The sequence below is a fragment of the Aureococcus anophagefferens genome (assembly GCF_000186865.1).
Source record: "Aureococcus anophagefferens unplaced genomic scaffold AURANscaffold_7, whole genome shotgun sequence".
In the NCBI taxonomy this organism is placed as follows: domain Eukaryota; class Pelagophyceae; order Pelagomonadales; family Pelagomonadaceae; genus Aureococcus; species Aureococcus anophagefferens.
This window is the reverse complement of record NW_008705567.1, coordinates 1,467,618-1,486,219: the sequence shown is the minus strand read 5'-3', so window position 1 is coordinate 1,486,219 and position 18,602 is coordinate 1,467,618. Positions and strand designations below refer to the sequence as shown.

The 18,602-nt window shown below is 72.2% G+C and overlaps 3 protein-coding genes across 3 annotated transcripts; 2 read left to right on the top strand and 1 right to left on the bottom strand.

Moving 5' to 3' along the window:
- Positions 1 to 95: 95 nt before the first annotated feature.
- Positions 96 to 896, bottom strand: AURANDRAFT_11902 (hypothetical protein; the record flags this gene model as incomplete). The annotated part of the gene is made up of 1 exon (XM_009037894.1): positions 96 to 896. A coding segment is annotated over one exon (801 nt), but the record flags the coding sequence as incomplete, so codon positions are not given.
- A 12,206-nt stretch (positions 897 to 13,102) lies between these two features.
- Positions 13,103 to 13,746, top strand: AURANDRAFT_53454 (hypothetical protein; the record flags this gene model as incomplete). Its single annotated transcript, XM_009038042.1, has 3 exons — positions 13,103 to 13,126; positions 13,235 to 13,435; positions 13,503 to 13,746. 3 exons carry the CDS (start codon positions 13,106 to 13,108, stop codon positions 13,659 to 13,661), a joined length of 381 nt encoding a protein of 126 aa, XP_009036290.1.
- Positions 13,747 to 14,453: 707 nt separating this feature from the next.
- AURANDRAFT_25493 (hypothetical protein) lies at positions 14,454 to 15,635 on the top strand (the record flags this gene model as incomplete). The annotated part of the gene is made up of 1 exon (XM_009038043.1): positions 14,454 to 15,635. A coding segment is annotated over one exon (1,182 nt), but the record flags the coding sequence as incomplete, so codon positions are not given.
- Between the last annotated feature and the right edge of the window lie 2,967 nt (positions 15,636 to 18,602).

The following is an 18,602-nucleotide window of genomic DNA, read 5'->3' as shown; positions in this document are numbered from 1 at the left end:
AGCTCCGCCGCTCGCCGCGCGCCGAGCGCGCGCCGCGTGGCGTCGTCTGGCGCCGCCGGCGCCTCCGGCGCGTCGCCGCCCTTGAGGAAGGCGTCGTGGGCGAGCATGGCGTCGGCCGACGGCCGCGCCGCGGACTCCTTCGCGAGGCACTTGGCGAGGAAGCCGCGGATCGCGGGCGACCAGCCGCCGCCGTCGAGCTGCGGGCTCGGCTTCTCGCGGATGTCGTCGAGCAGGGTCCAGTAGCCGTCGTCGGCCGACGACGCGCCCGCGGCGGAGAACGGCGCGCGGCCGAGCGCGACCGCGAGCACCGCGGCGCCGAAGCCCCAGACGTCCGCGCCGCCGTCGTAGGCCTGGCCGCCGATGCGCTCCGGCGACATGTAGTTCGTCGTCCCCACGAAGGTCCGCGCCATAGCCCCGCGCGCGTCGCCGTCGAGGCGCCGCGCGATGCCGAAGTCGCTGATCTTCAGCGCGCCCGCGCGCGACAGGAGCATGTTCGCGGGCTTGACGTCGCGGTGCACGAAGCCCCGCGCGTGGAGGTAGCGCAGGCCCCGCGCGATCTGGAACGCGAGCCGCGCGAGCAGCGCCTCGTCCGTCGTCCCGCCGCGGTCGACGAGGTCCTGGAGCGATCCGCCGTCGAGGTACTCGACCATGAGCCAGGCGCAGTGCGTCGGCGCGTGGGCGAAGGCGTCGTAGAAGGAGACGACGTGCCTCGCGTCGCCGCCCGCGGCCTCCGCGTCCGGGCCCTGGAACGCGCCGTAGAGCGCGAGCAGCTCCGCGACGAGCTGCCGCCGCTTCGGCGCGGCGCCGACGGAGATGGCCTTGATCGCCACGAAGCGCAGGTCCACGAGGTCCAGGGCCTTGTGCACGGCGCCCGACGCCCCCTCGCCCAGCGGCTCGAGCCTACCACGTGCGACGGGGTCGGATTGCTTCACATCTTCAGGCGACATTCACGCGAAAAAACCACGCCCGTCGCTCGACGCTGGCTCGAGCAGCACGCAGCGGTCGACGACGGAGAACTGGTCCTCGGGCCGCGGCCGCGCGCCCAGGCCGTGGCTCGTGACGACCGGCGCGCCGCCGCGGAGCTCGATGGTCCCGCTCTCCGTGACGCGGAAGCTCTCGGGGTTCTTCTGCAGGAGCCGCCGCCGCGGCATGGCGACGCTGTCCTCGAGCGGGTCGTCGTCGTCCTCGACGGCGATCCAGTCGTCGTCGTCGGCGCCGTCGTCGAGGCTCGCGATGGGCCTCAGCTTGCGCTTGCTCCCCTGGGCCTGGAAGCTCAGGGCGAACTTCGACGCCGGCTTTTTTTGCAGCTGGAAGCTCTCGGCGAGGCCGCTGATGGAGCCCTCGAGCATGCTGTTAAAGGTCGACAGCGAGTCGCCGTGCTTCAGCGGCAGGCTGTTGAACGTCGACAGGGAGTCGCTGCTCTCGAGGCTGTGCTCGGGAACGGCGTAGGCCTCGCCGGCCACGGCGCCGGCGCCCATGCCGCCTAGGAGGAGGAGCTGCCCATGCTCGTTCCCGGGGTCACGTAAACACATTCAACATCCCGCATGTTTACTTAGTTCTAAATTCTCGCCGGAAGATGGCTGATGAGCTCAGAGCTCTTGGGCTGCCTCTCCTCTAACCACACCATGGCGGCGACGACCGGCCGCGCGCACGCCATCTCACTGGTGGCGCTGTTGTTCAGCGCGGCGACGACCGGCTTCGCCTACCTCTCCAGCGTCTACAGCGAAGCCCTCAAAAACGAGCTGGGCTTGAGCCAGGATAATATCGATACGATATCGATGTTTGTGGGCGCGGCGGGGTTCCTCGGCGTCGTGCCGGGCCGCATCGCCGACGTCCTCGGCTCGCGGCGCGCGATCGCGTTCGGCGGCTTGTTGCAGAGCCTGTCCTACTCGGGCCAGTACGTCGTCGCGCGGAAGAGGTTCGAAGCCGTGCGCCCCCTGTACGCTCTCTGTTTCCTGAACTTCGTGAGCTGGGTCGGCGTCGCGACGACGGCCGCGGCGTCGTTCGCCGCGCTGTCGCGGCTCTACGCGGGCCACCAGGGGCTCGTGGTCGGCGTGGGCAAATGCTGGGTCGGCCTCATCGGCGCGCTCGCGACGCAGGGCTACCGCGGCTTCGCGCCGTCGACGAGCGACGCGACGGACATCGACTTCATCCTCGTGCTCGCGGCGGTCGCGCTCGCGCACACGTGGCTCGCCGCGCTGGCGCTGCGGCCCGCGGCGCTCGCGGAGACCTTCGACGGGTCGCCGCGCCCCGGCCGGCGCCGGGCCATCCTATGCATCATTTTTCTGTCCATCGTCTTCACGACCATCCAGGCCGTCGCGGACCTCGCGGGGACGGTCCGCGTCGCGACGGCCGCCGCGGTCCTCATCCTCTACGCGGCGCCCGTCGGCACGGCGGTGCTGCTCCCGCCGGACGACGCGGCGGCGGCGGCGGCCGCGCGCGAGCCGCTCCTCGTCGACGCGAAGCCGGCGCTGCGGGGGCTGTCGACGCTCGAGATGCTCCGCGAGCCGTCGTGCTGGCTGCTGCTCTGGACCTTCGGCGCGGTCGTCGGCGGCGGCGTCGTCGTCACGGTGAACGGCGCGCAACAGGCCATCGCCGCCGGCGCGCCGAACGGAGCCGACACGGTGGTCACGCTCTTCGCCGTCGCGCAGTCGATCACGCGCGTCGGCGCCGGGCTCGGCGCCGGGGCGCCCGCGCAGCGCGTCTTCCTCTTCAGCGCGGTCGCCATGGGCTGCGCGCACGCGATCATGTGGCTGTCGACGCCCGCGGCGCTCTTCCTCGGCTCCGCCTGCGCCGGCGCGGCCTGTGTTCCCGCGTCCTTTCTCGCGGCCCCGCGGTCTCGCGAAACCGCCGTCTTCAGGCGTACGGCAGCGCGTTCCCGACGCTCGTGATCCTCGTGAAGGAGCTCTATGGTGATAAAAACTACGGCGCGAACTACAACGTCTTCGACGGCGGCGGGTCCTGCGTCGGCACGGTCGTCTTCGCGAAGTTCTTGGTGCAGGCGTTCTACGACGCGCACAAAACGCCGCTGGACGACGACGGCTACACGTGCGACGGCCCGCGGTGCTTCCCCTACCCCGTCGTCGTCTGCTGCGAGGCGTCGGCGCTCGCCGCCGCGCTCCTGCTCAACTTCGGGCCGCTCAAGCCCCCGACCTTCGACGAGCGGCGCAAGCGGCTCTCCGCCCAGTAACAACGCCACTAGGCGAGCGGCGCGGCGATGTCGCCGCCCGCGGGCCGCGCGCGCGACGACGCGGCGAGCGCGGCCTCGGCGGCCTTGAGGCTCGCCTTCAGGCCCGCGATGGTGCGCCGGTCGCAGTCGGCCTGGAGCTTGAGCATGGCCAGGGACTCCGCGTCGTCCGCGGCGGAGCCGCCGCGGCCGCGGCCGCCGTGGGACGCGAGCGAGTTCGAGCTCCCGAAGGACCGCCCCAGGGGCTTCGGCGACGGCGGCGGGTCGTCGAGGCCGTCGATGGACGACGCCGCCGACGCGACGCGGGGGAACCCGTCCGGCGGCGAGTCCGGCGCCGGCGGCAGGTTCGGCGCGGACCGCGACGCCGGCAGCGCGCCGCGGAAGACGGCCGCGTCGCCCCCCCCGTCGAGCACGGCGCCGTAGGCGCCGCCGAACTCGCGCGCGATCTTCGCCCAGTCGCCGGACGTGTCCACGGTCTCGAAGGCCGCGAGCCGGGGCCCGCCGCCGTCGTCGTCGTTGCGGATCCGCGCGATGAAGTCGACGTGCGGCGTGAGCGCGCGGAGCGCGTTCGCGGGCGCCGCGAGCGACGCCGCGAGCACCTCCTCGGGCACGTCGCGCTCGCCGCCGCGCGCCGCCCGCGTCGCGACGCGCCGCCGCACGAGCTCCTCGTCCGCGTCGACGTAGAAGAGCGCCGTCCGGTAGTGCGGGTACCGGAGCCGCAGGTTCTCCAGCTTCCGCGCGTACCAGTCGAAGTCCCGCAGGGACCCGTCGACCCAGACGTGGACGCGCTGCTCCATGGCGAGCTCCTGGGCGAGCTCCGCGAGCGTGCCGGACTCGCGGTGGCACCGCGTGCCCGCGGACGCGGCGTCGCGGCGCACGTAGCCCGGCCACTCGGGCATGAGCTGCTTGAAGCGGTCCGGGTCCACGTGGACGATGCGCCGCAGGGGCAGGATCTCGCGCTGGGACATCCAGTTCATGACCCAGCCCTTGCCCGCGCCCATGGCGCCGCACGTGAAGACGAGCCACGGGTGCCGCGTCGGCGCGGCCGACTCGCCCGCGCCGTCCGCGCGGCGGAACGCGCCCTGGACGACGCCGCGCACGGCGGCGTCCTGCCAGCGCTGGCGCGCCGGGCTGTAGTGGCCGTGCCACGCCGCGTCGAGCCGCTCCCGCAGCGGCACGAGGTCGCCGACGAAGCCCGCGGACGCGGCCGCGCCGTGGTTCTCGTGCGTCGACCGCGAGAAGTCGTAGTCCGGCGCGACGGTCCAGTCCTTGAGGTCGGGCACGGCGTAGTGCGACACGATGCGCTTCAGGAAGCGGTGGCGCCGGATGCCCGCGAGGAACTGCTCCACGTTCACGGCCGGCGCGGCGTCGTCCCGGTCGCCCGAGTTCGCGCGCGCGGGCGCCTCCGCGCGCGGGCTCGCGTCCTCCTCGTCCTCGTCGGACGCCTCGTCGATGGTGAGGTGGTGCGCGTGGACGGCGACGTCCTCGGCGAGGTGGCCGAAGAGGTGGCGCACCTCCCAGTCCACCAGGCCGAGCTTGAGCTCGCTCACGAGCTCCGCGAAGGCCTCGAGGCCCATCTGGCCGTCCTCGAGGGCGCCGAAGCGCTCGAAGACGAGCTCGAGGTCCCGCTTGTCGACGATGCCCCGCGCGCAGCGCCGCGACCGCCGGCCGGACCCGGGGCTCCGCGACGGCTTCGCCACGTCGATGGGCGGCGGGTGCAGCGGCGTCGGCGTCCGCGTCAGCGGCGCGCGGTCCGCCATCGCGGCGCGCGCGTTCGGAGCCACCGTGCGCGGATGAAGCGGCGCGCGTCGGCGGCTTCGACGGGTGGGCGCGGCTGCGGTCTGCGAGTTTCGACCGTGCCCGTCAGTGTCTACTGCTAATCGTGGGAAACCGCGGCTCGTGTGGCCTGAACACGAACGAACGTTGCCCTGTTGCAGGAGTTTTTTTGGTCCTTGCAATCCATGGCAGCCCGTCGAAGGATGGCCTCCATGGCAGCCCGTCGTCGGGCTGCCATGCTCGCCATGCTCCTCGCGACGTCCGTCCGCTGCGACGATGGAACGGCGCGCCCGAGCCTGCTGCCCACGCCGCTCCCGACGCCGCTCCCGTCGCTCCTCCCGACGGCCGGGACGCCGCGGCCCACGACGACGCGCCTGAGCTCCTGGAGCGACGTGAGCGACCTCGCGGACGCCGGCGGCGAGGGCGACGTCGTCGTCGACCGCGTCGAGGCGACGTCGACGGCGACCGTCGGCGACGGCGACGCCGTGACGATCTCCAGCGACCGCGGCTCCGTGCTCGACGGCGCGGGCGCCGTGCAGCTCTTCTCCCTGAGCGGCGAGCTCCCGCGTCCGACGAGAGGGCGCCCGAGGAGACGCGACGACGCCCCTTCGCAGGCGACCTCACGCTCGTGAACGTCCACGTCACCGGCGGCTACGACGACGAGAAGGGCGGCGCCATCTACTCGCGATCGAGCGCGACGCTCACGCTGGTCAACACGACGATGTCGAACTGCGCGTGCAAGCGCGGCGGCGCCATCTACAACTACGGGTCGACCTACGTCTACGGCGGCGCGTTCCGCGGCAACCGCGCGGACCCGGACGACGACGACGACGGCGGCTACGGCGGCACGATCTACGCGCTCGGCACGTTCCGCGCGGACGGCGCGTACTTCGGCGACGGCTACGCGGAGAACGGCGGCGCGCACATCTTCCTCTACCTCGGCTCCGGCGAGACGGGGGTCGTCGAAAACGCCGTCGTGCGCAACGGGCTCTCGGGCGGCTCCATGGACGCGTTCCTCTACGTCCGCGCGGCCGCCGAGGGCGTCGTCCTCCGCAACGTCTCGGGCGCGAACCTGCGCGCGCTCCAGAGCTCGGGCTGCCTCGTCTACGGCAGCGAGTGCGCGGGCGGCTACTACGAGGAGGGCTGCGTCTGGGCGAACAACACCGTGGGCCGCGGCACGCACTTCCTCAAGGACGGGTCCTACCGCATCAACGGCTCGACCTGGGTCGACAACTACGGCCTCAAGTCCGGCGGCGTCTACCGCCTGCCCGTCGACGGCGACGACTACTTCGAGGTCGCGCACGCGGTCTTCGAGCGCAACACGGGCGGCTACGGGGGCGCGCTCACGTTCAGCGACGCCTACGACACGCGCCACGACGTGCGCGCCTGCGTCTTCCGGCGCAACGTCGCGTACACGTCCGACTACGAGTTCTACGAGGGCGGCGGCGCGATCTGGCACGGCGGCGCCGACGCGGGCGAGCTCCGCGTGAACGACAGCGCCTTCCTCGGGAACTACGCGGCGTACCGCGGCGGCGCGATCTGGTCCATCGGCGACCTCGCGGTCGCGCGGAGCAACTTCACGGGCAACTCGGCCGCGGAGCACGGCGGCGCCGTCGCGTCGTCCGCGCAGTACCTCCGCTTCTACGACGTCGGCGGCTGCGGCTGGGTCGTCATCGAATTCTACGGGTCCATCGCGCTCGAGGACTGCCGGTTCCGCGCCAACTACGCGCCGTCGATGGGCGGCGCGGTCCACGCGGACGACGCGGAGCTCGCGCTGTCCCGCTGCGTCTTCGCGCGCAACGCCGCGGAGGTGGGCGGCGGCGCCGTCGCCTACGAGGCCGCCGAGGAGTCGTCCGGCGCCGTCGCGCTCGGCGGGTCCAACTTCTCGCGCAACGAGGCGCCCGTCGGCGGCGGCTTCTACGGCTCGGGCCTCGCGGACCTCCGGGGCGCGGGCGCGGCCTTCGCCGACAACGGGGCCCTCCGCGGCGGCGCGCTCTACGTCGACGGCGCGTCCTTCGCCGTCGAGGACGTCGACCTCGCGGGGAACCTCGCGACGCTCGGCGCGGGCTTCTACGTCGAGTCGAGCTCCGAGTGCGACCTCCGGGGCCTCGCGAGCTCGCGGAACTACGCGGCCGTCGACGGCGGCCTCGCCTACGTCGCGTCCTTCTCGGAGACGCGCTGGGCCGGCGTGCGCTCGACCGGCGACGGCGCGGCCCAGCGCGGCGGCGGCCTCGCCGCGGACGTCGGCGCGACGACGCGCGTCGCGAACGCGACGTTCGCGAACGCGGCCGCGGAGCTCCGGGGCGGCGCGATCTCGATCATGAACGGCGTCAGGAACGTCGTCCGCGCCTGCGTCTTCGCGGCGTGCTACGCGGGCGACGGCGGCGCGGCCCTGAGCGCCGAGTTCACCGCGAGCATCGCCGTCGAGGACTCGGACGCGTCCGGGTGCTCGGGCTCCGCGGCGTTCGCGCTCGACTCCTCGCGGGGCACGTTCGCGAACGTGCGCGCGTCGGGCAACCGCGCGCCGGCGGCGCCGGCCCTGGCCCTCAGCGGCGCGTCCGAGGGCGCGTTGATGGACTGCGTCCTCGCGGCGAACGAAGCGACGTCGGGCGACGGCGGCGCCGTCGCGGCGTCCGAGGGGTCGCGGCTCGCCCTGTCGCGCACGACCGTGGCGAACAACACGGCCGCGGGCGACGGCGGCGCCATGCGCCTCACGGACGGCACGTCCGTCGTCCTGTCGGAGTCGTCGTTCGAGCGCAACGTCGCGCAGGGCGACGCGGGCTGCTTCGCCATGGACGCGGCGGGCATGGTCTCCGACGGCACGAACCGGTGCGTCGGCAACGAGGCCGTGACGGGCAACGGCGGCGTGACGACGCTGAGCAACGGCGCGAACTTCACGTGGGTCGGCGGCGACGTCGTCTCCGGCAACGCCGCGGACGAGGGCGGCGGCGGCGTCGTCTGGTACGACCACCAGACCGTGACCCTGCCCTACGCGGCGGTCCGCGGGGAGTCGTACACGGGCGGGAACCGGGCCTTCTACGGGGACGTCGTCGCGTCGAACCCGGCGTCGATCGTCGCGACGCACGCCGGCAGGGCAGGAAAAGGGTGATTCAAGTTCGCTTCAACATGAGTGTTCCGCGCGTGACCGTTCCGGAAATATCATTCACGCTTCGAGAACGCTCCGAGAGATGATCGCTCGTCCAAAAATTAGCCGAAACGAGTGGAAACTGACCGAGATATCAGTCTCCAAAGTTGGGAATTTCGCTCTCTTTTCCTGCCAGGCACGCCGGCTTCGAGATGTCGGCGCAGTACTTCCTGAACCCCATCGTCGTCACGGTCTACGACGCCCTCGGGCAGGTCGTCGCGCTCGTCGACGCCGACAGCGCCGACGCCGACTACCGCGACCGCGTCGAGATCACGCCGGACTGGCTCAACGTGTCCGTGCTCGGCGCGTCCAAGGTCGACTTCGTCGAGGGCGTCGCGAACACGACCGCGGCGTCCTACGGCCTCAGCGGCGTCCCGGGCATCGACGTGCCCATGACGGCGTCGCTGGACGTCGCCGGGGAGACGTTCGCGTCGCGCTTCCGCGTCGCGCTCCGCGCGTGCGTGCCCGGCGAGGTCGCGATCCTCCCGTCGCGGTGCACGCCCTGCGGCTCGGGGACCTGGTCCGTGGACCCGTCGGCGACGTCCTGCGCGGCCTGCCCGGACGAGGCGACCTGCGCCGGCGGGAGCGCGATCCTGCTCGACGACGGCTACTGGCGGTCCGCGTACGACAGCGACCGCGTGCGGCGGTGCAAGTACGCGGCCTTTTGCGAGGGGGGGGCGAACTTCTGGCCCAACGTGTCGCGGGCGCCGCTGACCAGCGACGCGGCCGTCTGCAGCGAGCACCACGAGGGGCCGCTCTGCGCGCTCTGCAACGGCGGCTACAAGCTCGACTCGAAGACGGGCTTCTGCGTCCCGTGCGGCGAAAGCTCGGGCGCGGGGTTCTACGCCTTCTGCGTCGTCGTCGCGCTCCTGGGCGTCCTGGGCGTCTACGCGTACCGGGTCGCGAGGGACTCCGTGGAGACGCTCGCGGCGATCCTGAGCTACCTGCACCGCTACTTCGACGACCTGCGCGCGGACGCGAAGATCCTGCTGGTGTTTTACCAGATCGTGGGCAGCATCCCCGTGGGGTTCCCGAACCTGCCGCTGCCGCGGTCCCTGGAGAATTTCTACCACGCCATGTCCGTCTTCGACCTGGACCTCGTGTCGCTGCTCGGCGCGACGTGTGTCGGGTCCTACGACTACCTCGACCGGCTCGTCGCCGTGACGCTCATCCCGCTGGCGATCCTCGCCTTCCTGCTCATGATCTACGTGGTGGGGGGCCCGCTGCTCAAGGACAAAGACGCGCGCGAGGACCTCAAGGCGCCGCTGTCGTCCGCGGCGCTCGTCGTGAGCTTCCTCGTGTTCACGACGTGCTCGAACACGGTGCTGCGGTCGACCATGTGCGACAGCGAGTTCGACGACACGTCGGAGGCGGCGCACAGCCCCTACTACGGCCACAGCTACCTCGTCGCGGACTACTCCGTGGACTGCGACACGACCCGCTACAGGAACTACCGCTTCTACGCGCTGCTGATGATCCTCGTCTACCCCGTGGGCGTGCCCCTGACCTGGTTCTGCCTGCTCGTGTCGCAGAAGCACAACATCGCGCCCGCGGACGCGGACGCGCTCGCGCGGCGCGCGCTCGCGGCCTCGGACGGCGTCGACGCGAAGCTCGCGGAGGAGCGCGCGGTCCACGAGGCCCTGATGACCGAGCTCGACGGCCGCCGGGACCGGCTGCGGGCGCGGTACCACTCCGCGGTGGCGTCCGCGGGCGCGGACCTCGCCTACAACGCGAAGAAGGCGCAGATCGACGCGCGGCTCCACGAGGCCGAGGACGCCGTCGCGTTGCGGGACATCGCGACGACGTACCTCGACGTGCCCGGGAAGCGCCGGAAGCGGGGCTCCGTCTTCGGCAGCGGCGCGACGGCGGCGGCGGACTTCCGCCTCGGCGAGAATCTGAAGGTGCGGCACCGCGAGCTCTGCGACGCCTGCGCGCCGCTCAAGTTCCTCTACGACGAGTACGACCCGGCCTGCTGGTACTTTGAAGTCCTGGAGTGCGTGCGGCGCCTCGTGCTCACGTGCTTCCTCCCGCTGCCGGAGTCGCTGTGCGACCCGGAGTCGATCTCGCACGCGGTCTTCGCGTGCACCGTCGCGGTGCTCTTCGCGTTCCTGTACGCGCACCTGAGGCCCTTCCTCGAGGACTCCGTGGACACCTTCGCGAACATCATGCAGGCCCTGCTGTTCCTGAACGTCTTCGCGATTCTGGTCATGGCCGCGGACGAGAAGATGGGCGACGCGGACGAGAAGACGGGCCTGAGCCACGGCGCCTTCGGCTTCATCCTCATCGCGGGCAACTCCGCCGGCGCGTTCTCGGCGCTCTTCTACTTGCTCTCGACGAACTCCAAGGTCGTCACGGCGGCGCTCGACGCGCGCGTCAAGGCCCGCAGGGAGATGGAGCGGAGCATGAAGCGGCTCCACCTGGGGCACGCCGCGCGCGACGACGGCGGCGACCGCGAGGCCGAGACCGCGCGCGACGCCGCCGCCGCCGCCGCCGCCGAGGAGCCCGGCGAGCGCTCGACGGACGCGTCCGCGGACGACGACGACCTCGCGAACCTGTCGCTCTTCGTCTGCGGCGACGTCGCCATCCGCGCCGCCGCCGCCGAGGCCGTCTGCCCGCCGGGCGCGCTCCCGGACGAGCCCGGCGAAATCGAGCTCGTCCACGCGCCAGCCGCGGACCCGGACCCGGACCCGGACGCGGGCGGCGCCGCCGGCGCCGAGGACGAGCTCGGCCCCTTCTTGGACCGCCGGGGCTTGGAGGACTCGGCCGGCGGGCCGAGCCGGCCGGACCCGCCGGCGGCGCCGCCGGACCCGCCGGCGGCGCCGCGGGCGTGGGGCGACGCCGTCGCGGACTGCCCCGTCCGCGACGTCCCCGCCGGCTTCTACGATCGCATCTTGAGCGAGGAGGCGCAGCGCGGGAGCGCGGTCGTCGAGGACGAGGCGCCGGCGGCGGCGCGCGCGCGCGCCGTCATGGACGACCATCTCGCCGCCGAGTTCCCGAGCGCCGCGGCGGCGCGCGGCGCCGACGACGGCGACTGGGGCTGCGGCTGCACGGACCGGACGCCGCGCTGAATTGTTGCCTTAACGTACTGCCTGGATGGTGTGGTCCCTGGCGCGTAGAGTGGTTACCTACTCGAGTAGGGCGCCGTCTATTACTCGACGCGACTCGTTGAAGCAAGTGTTGACTTCACAGTGCCCTTTCTTTCTGAAGGGCTGCACGATGGAACAGGATCCGCTGGGCTGGAATAGAGGGCGCGTCGTGGACCTCCGTCGTGGACCTCCGTGGACGCAGACCGGGTGATCGCGCCGCCGCGCCGGACCCTCATGCGCGTCCTGCTGGTCACGTTCACCTTCGGCAGGCGCCACGAGGAGGCCTTCGGCGCCCACTTCCGCGGGCCCGTGGTCGACTACTGCGCGCGGCACGGCTACGACTTCCGCCAGGTCACGGAGCCCCTCGACGGCTTCCGCGCGGCGACGCGCGCGGGCGGCGTGCTCGCGCAGAAGCTCCTCGTGGCCACGGAGGATTTCGCGGCGGGCTACGACGCCGTCGTCTGGCTCGACAGCGACGTCTACGTCGCGCCGCACGCGCCGTCGATCGCCGCGGCCTGCCCGGAGTTTAAGATCTGCGGCGCGAACCAGGCCGCGCAGCTGAACCGGCGCGCGCGCCTCTTCAACCAAATCACGCGCGGCTACGAACTCACCTCTCGCGAGTGGTACGCGGACCGCGGCGTGGCCTTCGACTCCGAGGACGTGCTCCAGAGCGGCGTCCTCGTCTTCTGGCCGCGGAGCCACGGCGCGCTCTGCCGCGAGGTCTACGACGCCGTCACGCGGAGCGACGCGTACCGGCGCCACGGCGAGGACCAGCCCTTCTTCTCCCGCGAGTTCCTGACGCGGGGCCTCGTCCATTTTTTGGACTGGGAGTTCAACGCCGTCTGGGACCTCCACCACAACTTCGTCGCCGTGCGGCCCGACGACCGCGGCGACAAGGTCGAGCTCATGGCGCGCCTGCTCTTCGTCGCGAACTTTGTGCATTTCACGTCCCTCGCGGACGTCGACCTGCTGCCGGCGGCGAGGCGGGGCTACGACGACCTGGCCGCGCGCGCCGCGTGCGAGGGCGCGTGCGCGGCCTAGCTACGCGCCGCTTACCCAGGCGGCGACGTTGCCCGACGACCCCTGCGCGACGCAGACGGCGTCGTCCGCGTAGCACCACGCGTAGACGTTCGGCCGCTTCTCGAAGGCGCCCGCCTTCTTCTTCTTGCCGCCGCGGACGCGCTCGACGAGGCCCCGGACGCCCCGGCCCTCGCGGACGTCGAAGGGCAGCGTCAGGATTCCCCACAGGAGCCGCAATTTCAAAGTTCGATGGTCAGCGTCATCCGCCGGCCCGTCATCTCGAAGGTGCCGCCGAAGGCGAACTGGATCGCGCCGCCGAGGAGGCGCACGCTGTTGACGAACGCGCCCGGCGAAAACGATTGCGCCGCGTCCGCCGCGAGGTACGCTCCCGGCGCGGCGTCCTCCTCGTCCGTGCGCGCAGCCTTGAGCGCCGCGGGCGTCGCGGAGAACGTCGCGCGCCAGGGCGACCCCTGCTCGAGGGTCGCCACCCAGTCGTCGGGGTGCACGCCGGCATTCGACAACTCGGCCAGGGCGACGGTCATCTCTCGCGGGCTCGGTCGGTCCATCGACGAGGCGCGGCGCAGCACCGCGCGGGCGCTGTCGATAGTGCTCAGGGCATTGGTGCTCAGTGCGCAGTATGCGAGCACATGTAGCATTGCACGAGCCATCGAGAGGGGAATAATATTGTTGCAGGATTTCGTAAACCCGCTCACAGGATTTCGGCGGAGAGCGCTCGCTCGCAGGATCCCGGGCAGCCCTCCATCGAGAGAGGGCGCTTTGGGGATGCGAGTCAAAGTTGAGGAGATGTTGAGGTGCTCCGCGAGTTAGCTCCAGCCTCAGCGACGCTCTCCACGCCTGCACGCCAAGCACCGCGCGCGCCGCACCGAAACCATGGCTGAAGTGAACCCGAAGGTGCGCGGGCCGCCGCCGCGGCGCCCCCGGCGACGCCGACGCCGCCCCCCCCGCGCGCGCAACCCCCCCACGCGCGCCGAGGCGCCAACCGATCGCCTCGACGTTTAGGCCTACCCGCTCGCGGACGCGAACCTCTCCGTGACGATCCTGGACCTCGTGCAGCAGGCCTGCAACTACAAGCAGCTCAAGAAGGGCGCGAACGAGGCGACGAAGTCGCTGAACCGCGGCATCGCCGAGTTCATCGTGCTCGCCGCCGACGCCGAGCCGCTCGAGATCCTGCTCCACCTCCCGCTCCTCTGCGAGGACAAGGTGCGCCGTCCCCGCGTCCCCCGACGCCCGCGCGCCGCCGTCGAGCGCTTCCCCCCCCCCGCCGCAGAACGTGCCCTACGTCTTCGTCGCGTCGAAGCTCGCGCTCGGCCGCGCGTGCGGCGTGAGCCGCCCCGTCATCTCCTGCTCCGTGACGTCCAACGAGGCGTCCCAGCTCAAGGACCAGATCCTCACCATGAAGGACAAGATCGAGCAGCTCCTCATCTAGCGAGGCGGGGACCGCCGCGCCGCCCGCCCGTGCCCCCCGACCGGATCTAGCGCAGAGATGATGGTTGCCTAAGCTCCCCGATCTCACTTGTGAACACTCCGCGCGTCGAGCTGCTTCCGCTGGTCCCGCATCATCTGCATGAACACGTCGAAGTCCGTCGTCGCGAGCATGATGAGGCCCATCGTCGCCTCGGGGCCGTCCGGGTCGCGCTCCGTCGCCTCGCGGAGCTCGCCGTAGAAGTCGCGCACCGACGACCCCTGGGACTCGATGTAGGTCTCGAGCATGCCCTCGTACAGCGCCTTGAACTCCTCGTAGATCTCCGTGTAGCGGAGGCTGTACTCGTCCTCGTCGAGCGCGAGGTCGATGACGGGCGCCTTGTCCTCGACCCAGCGCTCGAAGCGTCCGGCGAAGGACTCGTCGTCGAAGAAGTACTGCGACACCTTGGTCACGATGGACTCCTTGCTGCTCGACCCCTTCTCGTCCTTGCCCTCGTCCCCGAAGTCCGCCGCCTTGCTCTCCATGGTCGCGCTTCTCTCTCGTGGACCTTTCGTACGGATCGAGGCGTGGCGTCGACCACGGCGACCCGGCGGAGGAGCCGGCGCGTCGGGGGAGGCGCACGCGGAGCTGCTGCCCGGAGCACCGGAGGTTGGCTGCCCGGTTCGAATGCTCGGACAAAGGGGCGGCTTTAGACAGCCCAAAGATCTTGTAGGGATCTTGCAAATCTTGGCTCGGCAAGGCAGCCCGGTTTGTCCGCGCAGCGTCATCTAGCGGCGCGTCCTCCTCCTCCCAACGATGGCGACGGGTCGCGTCTTCGGCGCGGTCCTGGTCGCCTGCCTCTGCGGCGCCGTCGCGGCGGACCGCGCGGGCCTCGCGGACCGCCACGGCACCTGCGTGGCGCTCCTCGCGGAGACGTTGGACGGCGACGCGGCCGCCGATGCCTGCTTGACGTTGGCGCGGGCGAACGCCCTGGGCGACGGCCACGTCGCGCGCATCCTCACGGACGACGCGGCCGACAACCACACCGACGACCACACCGACGACCACGGCCACGGCGACGACCACGGCGACGACCACGGCGACGACGCGCACGGCGACGACGACGCGCACGGCGCGCACGCCGGGCACCACGAGAAGCACGAGCGGCCCTACGAGGCGCTCATCTACATGTCCGCGGCGCTGATGATCGGCGCGGCGACGCTCTACGTCATCAGCCGCTTCCTCGAGGGCGTGCCGTACACCATGGCCGTCTTCATCCTCGGCGTCGTGCTCGCGCTCGCGCACCACGGCTCGCAGGAGCGGCTCGGCGTCTACAGCCGGTCGCTCAAGCTCTGGGAGCACATCAACCCGGAGCTGCTCCTCTACTCGTTCATGCCCATCCTGCTCTTCGGCGACGCCATGCAGCTGAACCTCCACCTCTTCTACACGAAGATGCGGCAGTGCATTACGTTGGCGGGCCCCGGCGTGCTCCTCGCGTCCTTCGTCACGGCGTTCTTCGCCAAGCACTGCCTGCCCTACGACTGGAAGTGGTGGAACTGCTGCGTCTTCGGGAGCATCACGGCGGCGACGGACCCCGTCGCCGTCGTCGCGCTGCTCAACGCGCTCGGCGCGTCGCCGGGCCTGACGATGGCCATCACGGGCGAGTCGCTCTTCAACGACGGCACGGCCATGGTCCTCTTCTACCTCTTCATGTCCCTCGCCGAGGGCGAGGGCCGCTACATCGCCGGGCCGGGCGACCCCGCGGGCTACGGGTCCATCGCGCGCTTCTTCCTCAAGATGGTCCTCGGCGGCATCGGCCTCGGCTTCGCCTTCGGCTTCGCGGCGCTCGTCTGCCTCCAGCTCGCGCGCCGCAAGTACGACGAGACGGCGACGACGCTCCAGATCACCGTGACCGTCGGCGTCGCCTACCTCTCCTTCTACGTCGCGGACTCGCTCTGCGGCTGCTCGGGCGTCCTCAGCACGGTCTTCGCGGCGCTCGTCATCGCGCGCTTCGGCTGGGTCCACGTGACGTCGCGCGAGACCATGGTGTCCGTCTGGGAGTTTTTGGGCTACCTCGCGAACACGCTCATCTTCATGCTCGCGGGGTCGCTCACGGGCGAGATCCTCTACGAGAACTGGCACGAGCGCGGCGGCGACGAGCCCCACTGGCTCGGGCCCTACGACTACTTTGTTTTGCTCTACACCTGGGCCGCGCTCATGCTGATCCGCGGGGTCATGATGGTCGGCCTCTGGCCCCTCCTCTCCTACTTCGAGCGCCACCACTCGTCTACCAAGATGCTCGACTGGCGCGACGGCGTCGTCATGACCTGGGGCGGCCTCCGGGGCGCCGTGGGCCTCGCGCTGGCCATGGTCGTCGACGAGCACATCGAGGTCGCGGGCATCACCCTGCGCGCGGCGGTCAAGTTCCCCCAGCAGCTCCTCTTCCTCGTCGCGGGCGTCTCGTTCCTCACGCTGCTCGTGAACGGGTGGACGTCCGCGAGCCTGTTGAACTACCTGAAGATGACGACGCCCTCGGAGGACACGAAGCACCTGCGCATCTACGCGCGGACCCAGGCCGAGAAGAAGGCCGCGGAGGCCTTCGCGGAGATCGCGACCAAGTACGGCCTCGCCGTCGACGACGGCCCGCGGCCCGACCGCGCGGACGCGGCGTCCAAGTGGCACGTCGTGCGGTCCGCGCGCAACCTGGGCGTCATCCGCAGCGCCATGGCCTACGACGCGGCGACCTTCGGCGGCGGCGTCGTCGCCGCGGGCCTAAACGACGGCGCGGGCGACGACGCGCCCGTCGCCGCGGGCGACGTGCCGCAGCGCATGCGCGGCCTCTTCCTGCGGACGCTCAAGGCCGAGTACTGGAAGATGATCGAGCTCGGGTTGATTCCGCCGGGGTCCGCGGCGTCGCAGATCCTGCCCACCTCCTGCGACGCGGCCATGGACCACATCGCGACGGATCTCCGGGACTTCATGGTCGTCGAGCGCGCCGCGCGCGACTTGAAGGGCGCGGAGTACCTCAACAAGGTCGAGGGCGGCTGCGTCAAGGCCTTCGGGTTCGCGGCGTCGTCGAACCAGCGCTACTACGTGCTCCTGGCCTACAAGGCCGCGCACCTGCACACGCTCGCGCACGTCCGCGACGTCTTCGGCTACTTCGTGTCCTCCGGGGCCTTCGCCGTGGACCTGCGGGCCGACTTCTACGCCGAGGTCGAGGCCCAGATTTCCCAGTGCCAGGCCTACATGGACCAGACCTTCCCGCGCGAGGAGCACGCGGCGATCAACCGCGACCTCGTCGCCGAGGTGCTGCTCGAGATCAAGCACGACGTCTACGTGAAGCTCGAGGAGGAGGGGCTGCTCGCCACGAAGGACCGCGACATCCTCGCCGAGCACCTCATCGAGGCGACGAACGAGCTCCACAAGAAGCGCGCGGAGGACGCGGAGCGGCTCCGCCGGTCGACGCTCGAGCTCGCGAAGGAGAAGAAGGCCAACGCGAAGAAGGGCCGCGTCGCGCCGGCCGACGACGCCGAGGCCAAGGACGCGGAGCCCGAGCCCGACGCCGCCGCGGCGAAGCTCCAGGCCCGCGTCCGGGGCAAGCAGGAGCGCGCGCACCCCAAGGCGCCCGCCCCGCCCGCCGGCGTGGCCTACGACGTCGACGTCGCCGCGGTCGCGGCCGCGCCCGCCGCGGCGCCGGGCCTCGTCGTCGAGGAGACGCCCCGCGCCAAGTCGCCGAGCAACCGCCTCGCGCCCCTCCAGTAAAGGCCGTGTGTTTCGCGCGTCGGACGATGTGTTTCGCGCGTCGGACGATGTGGGCTTACTCGGCGAGGGACGCGAGGAGCCGCTTCTGGAGCGCGGCCTTGAGGCCCTTGGTCTCGAGGTCCCGCTCCTCGAGGTGGACCTTGAGCTCGCGGACCGTCATCCGCAGGACGGCGGCCTCCGTGAGGCGCGGCGCGGGCTCCAGGTCGGACTCCGGCGCCGGCTCCTCGGGCTCCGGCGCCGCGGGCTCCGGCGCGGGCGCCGCGGGCTCCGGCTCCGGCGCCGCGGGCGCGGGCTCGGGCCGCTCCTCGGCGGCCTGCGCGGCGGCGATGAGGTCCTCGGCGTCGTCGTCGTCGTCGTCGAGGATCGGCGGCGGCGCGGGCTCGGCCGCGTCGTCGAGGATCGGCGGCGGCGCGGGCTCGGCCGCGCCGTCGGGCGCCGGCGCGGGTTCGGCCGCGTCGGCCGGGTCCGGCGCCGCCGCGGGCGCCGCGGCGACCGCGCGCCGCGCGCGCTTCGCGCCGCCGCCGCCGCGCGCCCTGGGCCCGGCGACGCGGCGGAGCGCCGCGCGGAGCGCGCCGGCCTTGTCGCGCGCGTTCGGCTGGAGCCCCTCGAGGAACGCGGCCACGACGGCCGTCGCGTCGCCGTCGTCGAGGGCCAGCAGGTCCGCGAAGAGCGCCGCGTCTCTTGTGACCTCCGACGGCCGCAGGAAGCCCGCGCGGATCTTCGCCTTGAGCAGGCGCTGCGCCTCGAGCGGGAGCCGCCCGAGGTCGCCGCCGAGGCGGTCGCGGCCCGCGTCGCCGCGCGCGGCCGCGCCGAGCGACGCGGCGAGGAGGCCCCGCGCGCGCCGGCCCGCGCCGCCGGCCGCGGCGTCGCTCGCGAGGCGCGCGGCGCGCGCGGCCTGCGCGTTCACCGCGTCCTCGAGGAGCCGCGACGCGTTGCCCGGCGCGAAGGCGCCCCGGGCGAACGCGGACAGCGCGGCCCGCGCGCCCCGGGGGCCCAGGGCCCGGAGCTGGTCCACGGCGGCGGCCTCGTCGACGTCCGCCCAGGCGAAGGCGCCCGCGCCGACGAGCGCGGCGACGCGGCCGACCTCGGGCCGGAAGTCGACCGCGAGCCCCGCGAAGGGCCCGCCCTCGGGCGGCGCGGGCGCGGCCGCGGTCGCGGCCGCGGGCGCCTCGTGGCGCCGCTTCCGCCGCGACTCGCCCTCGC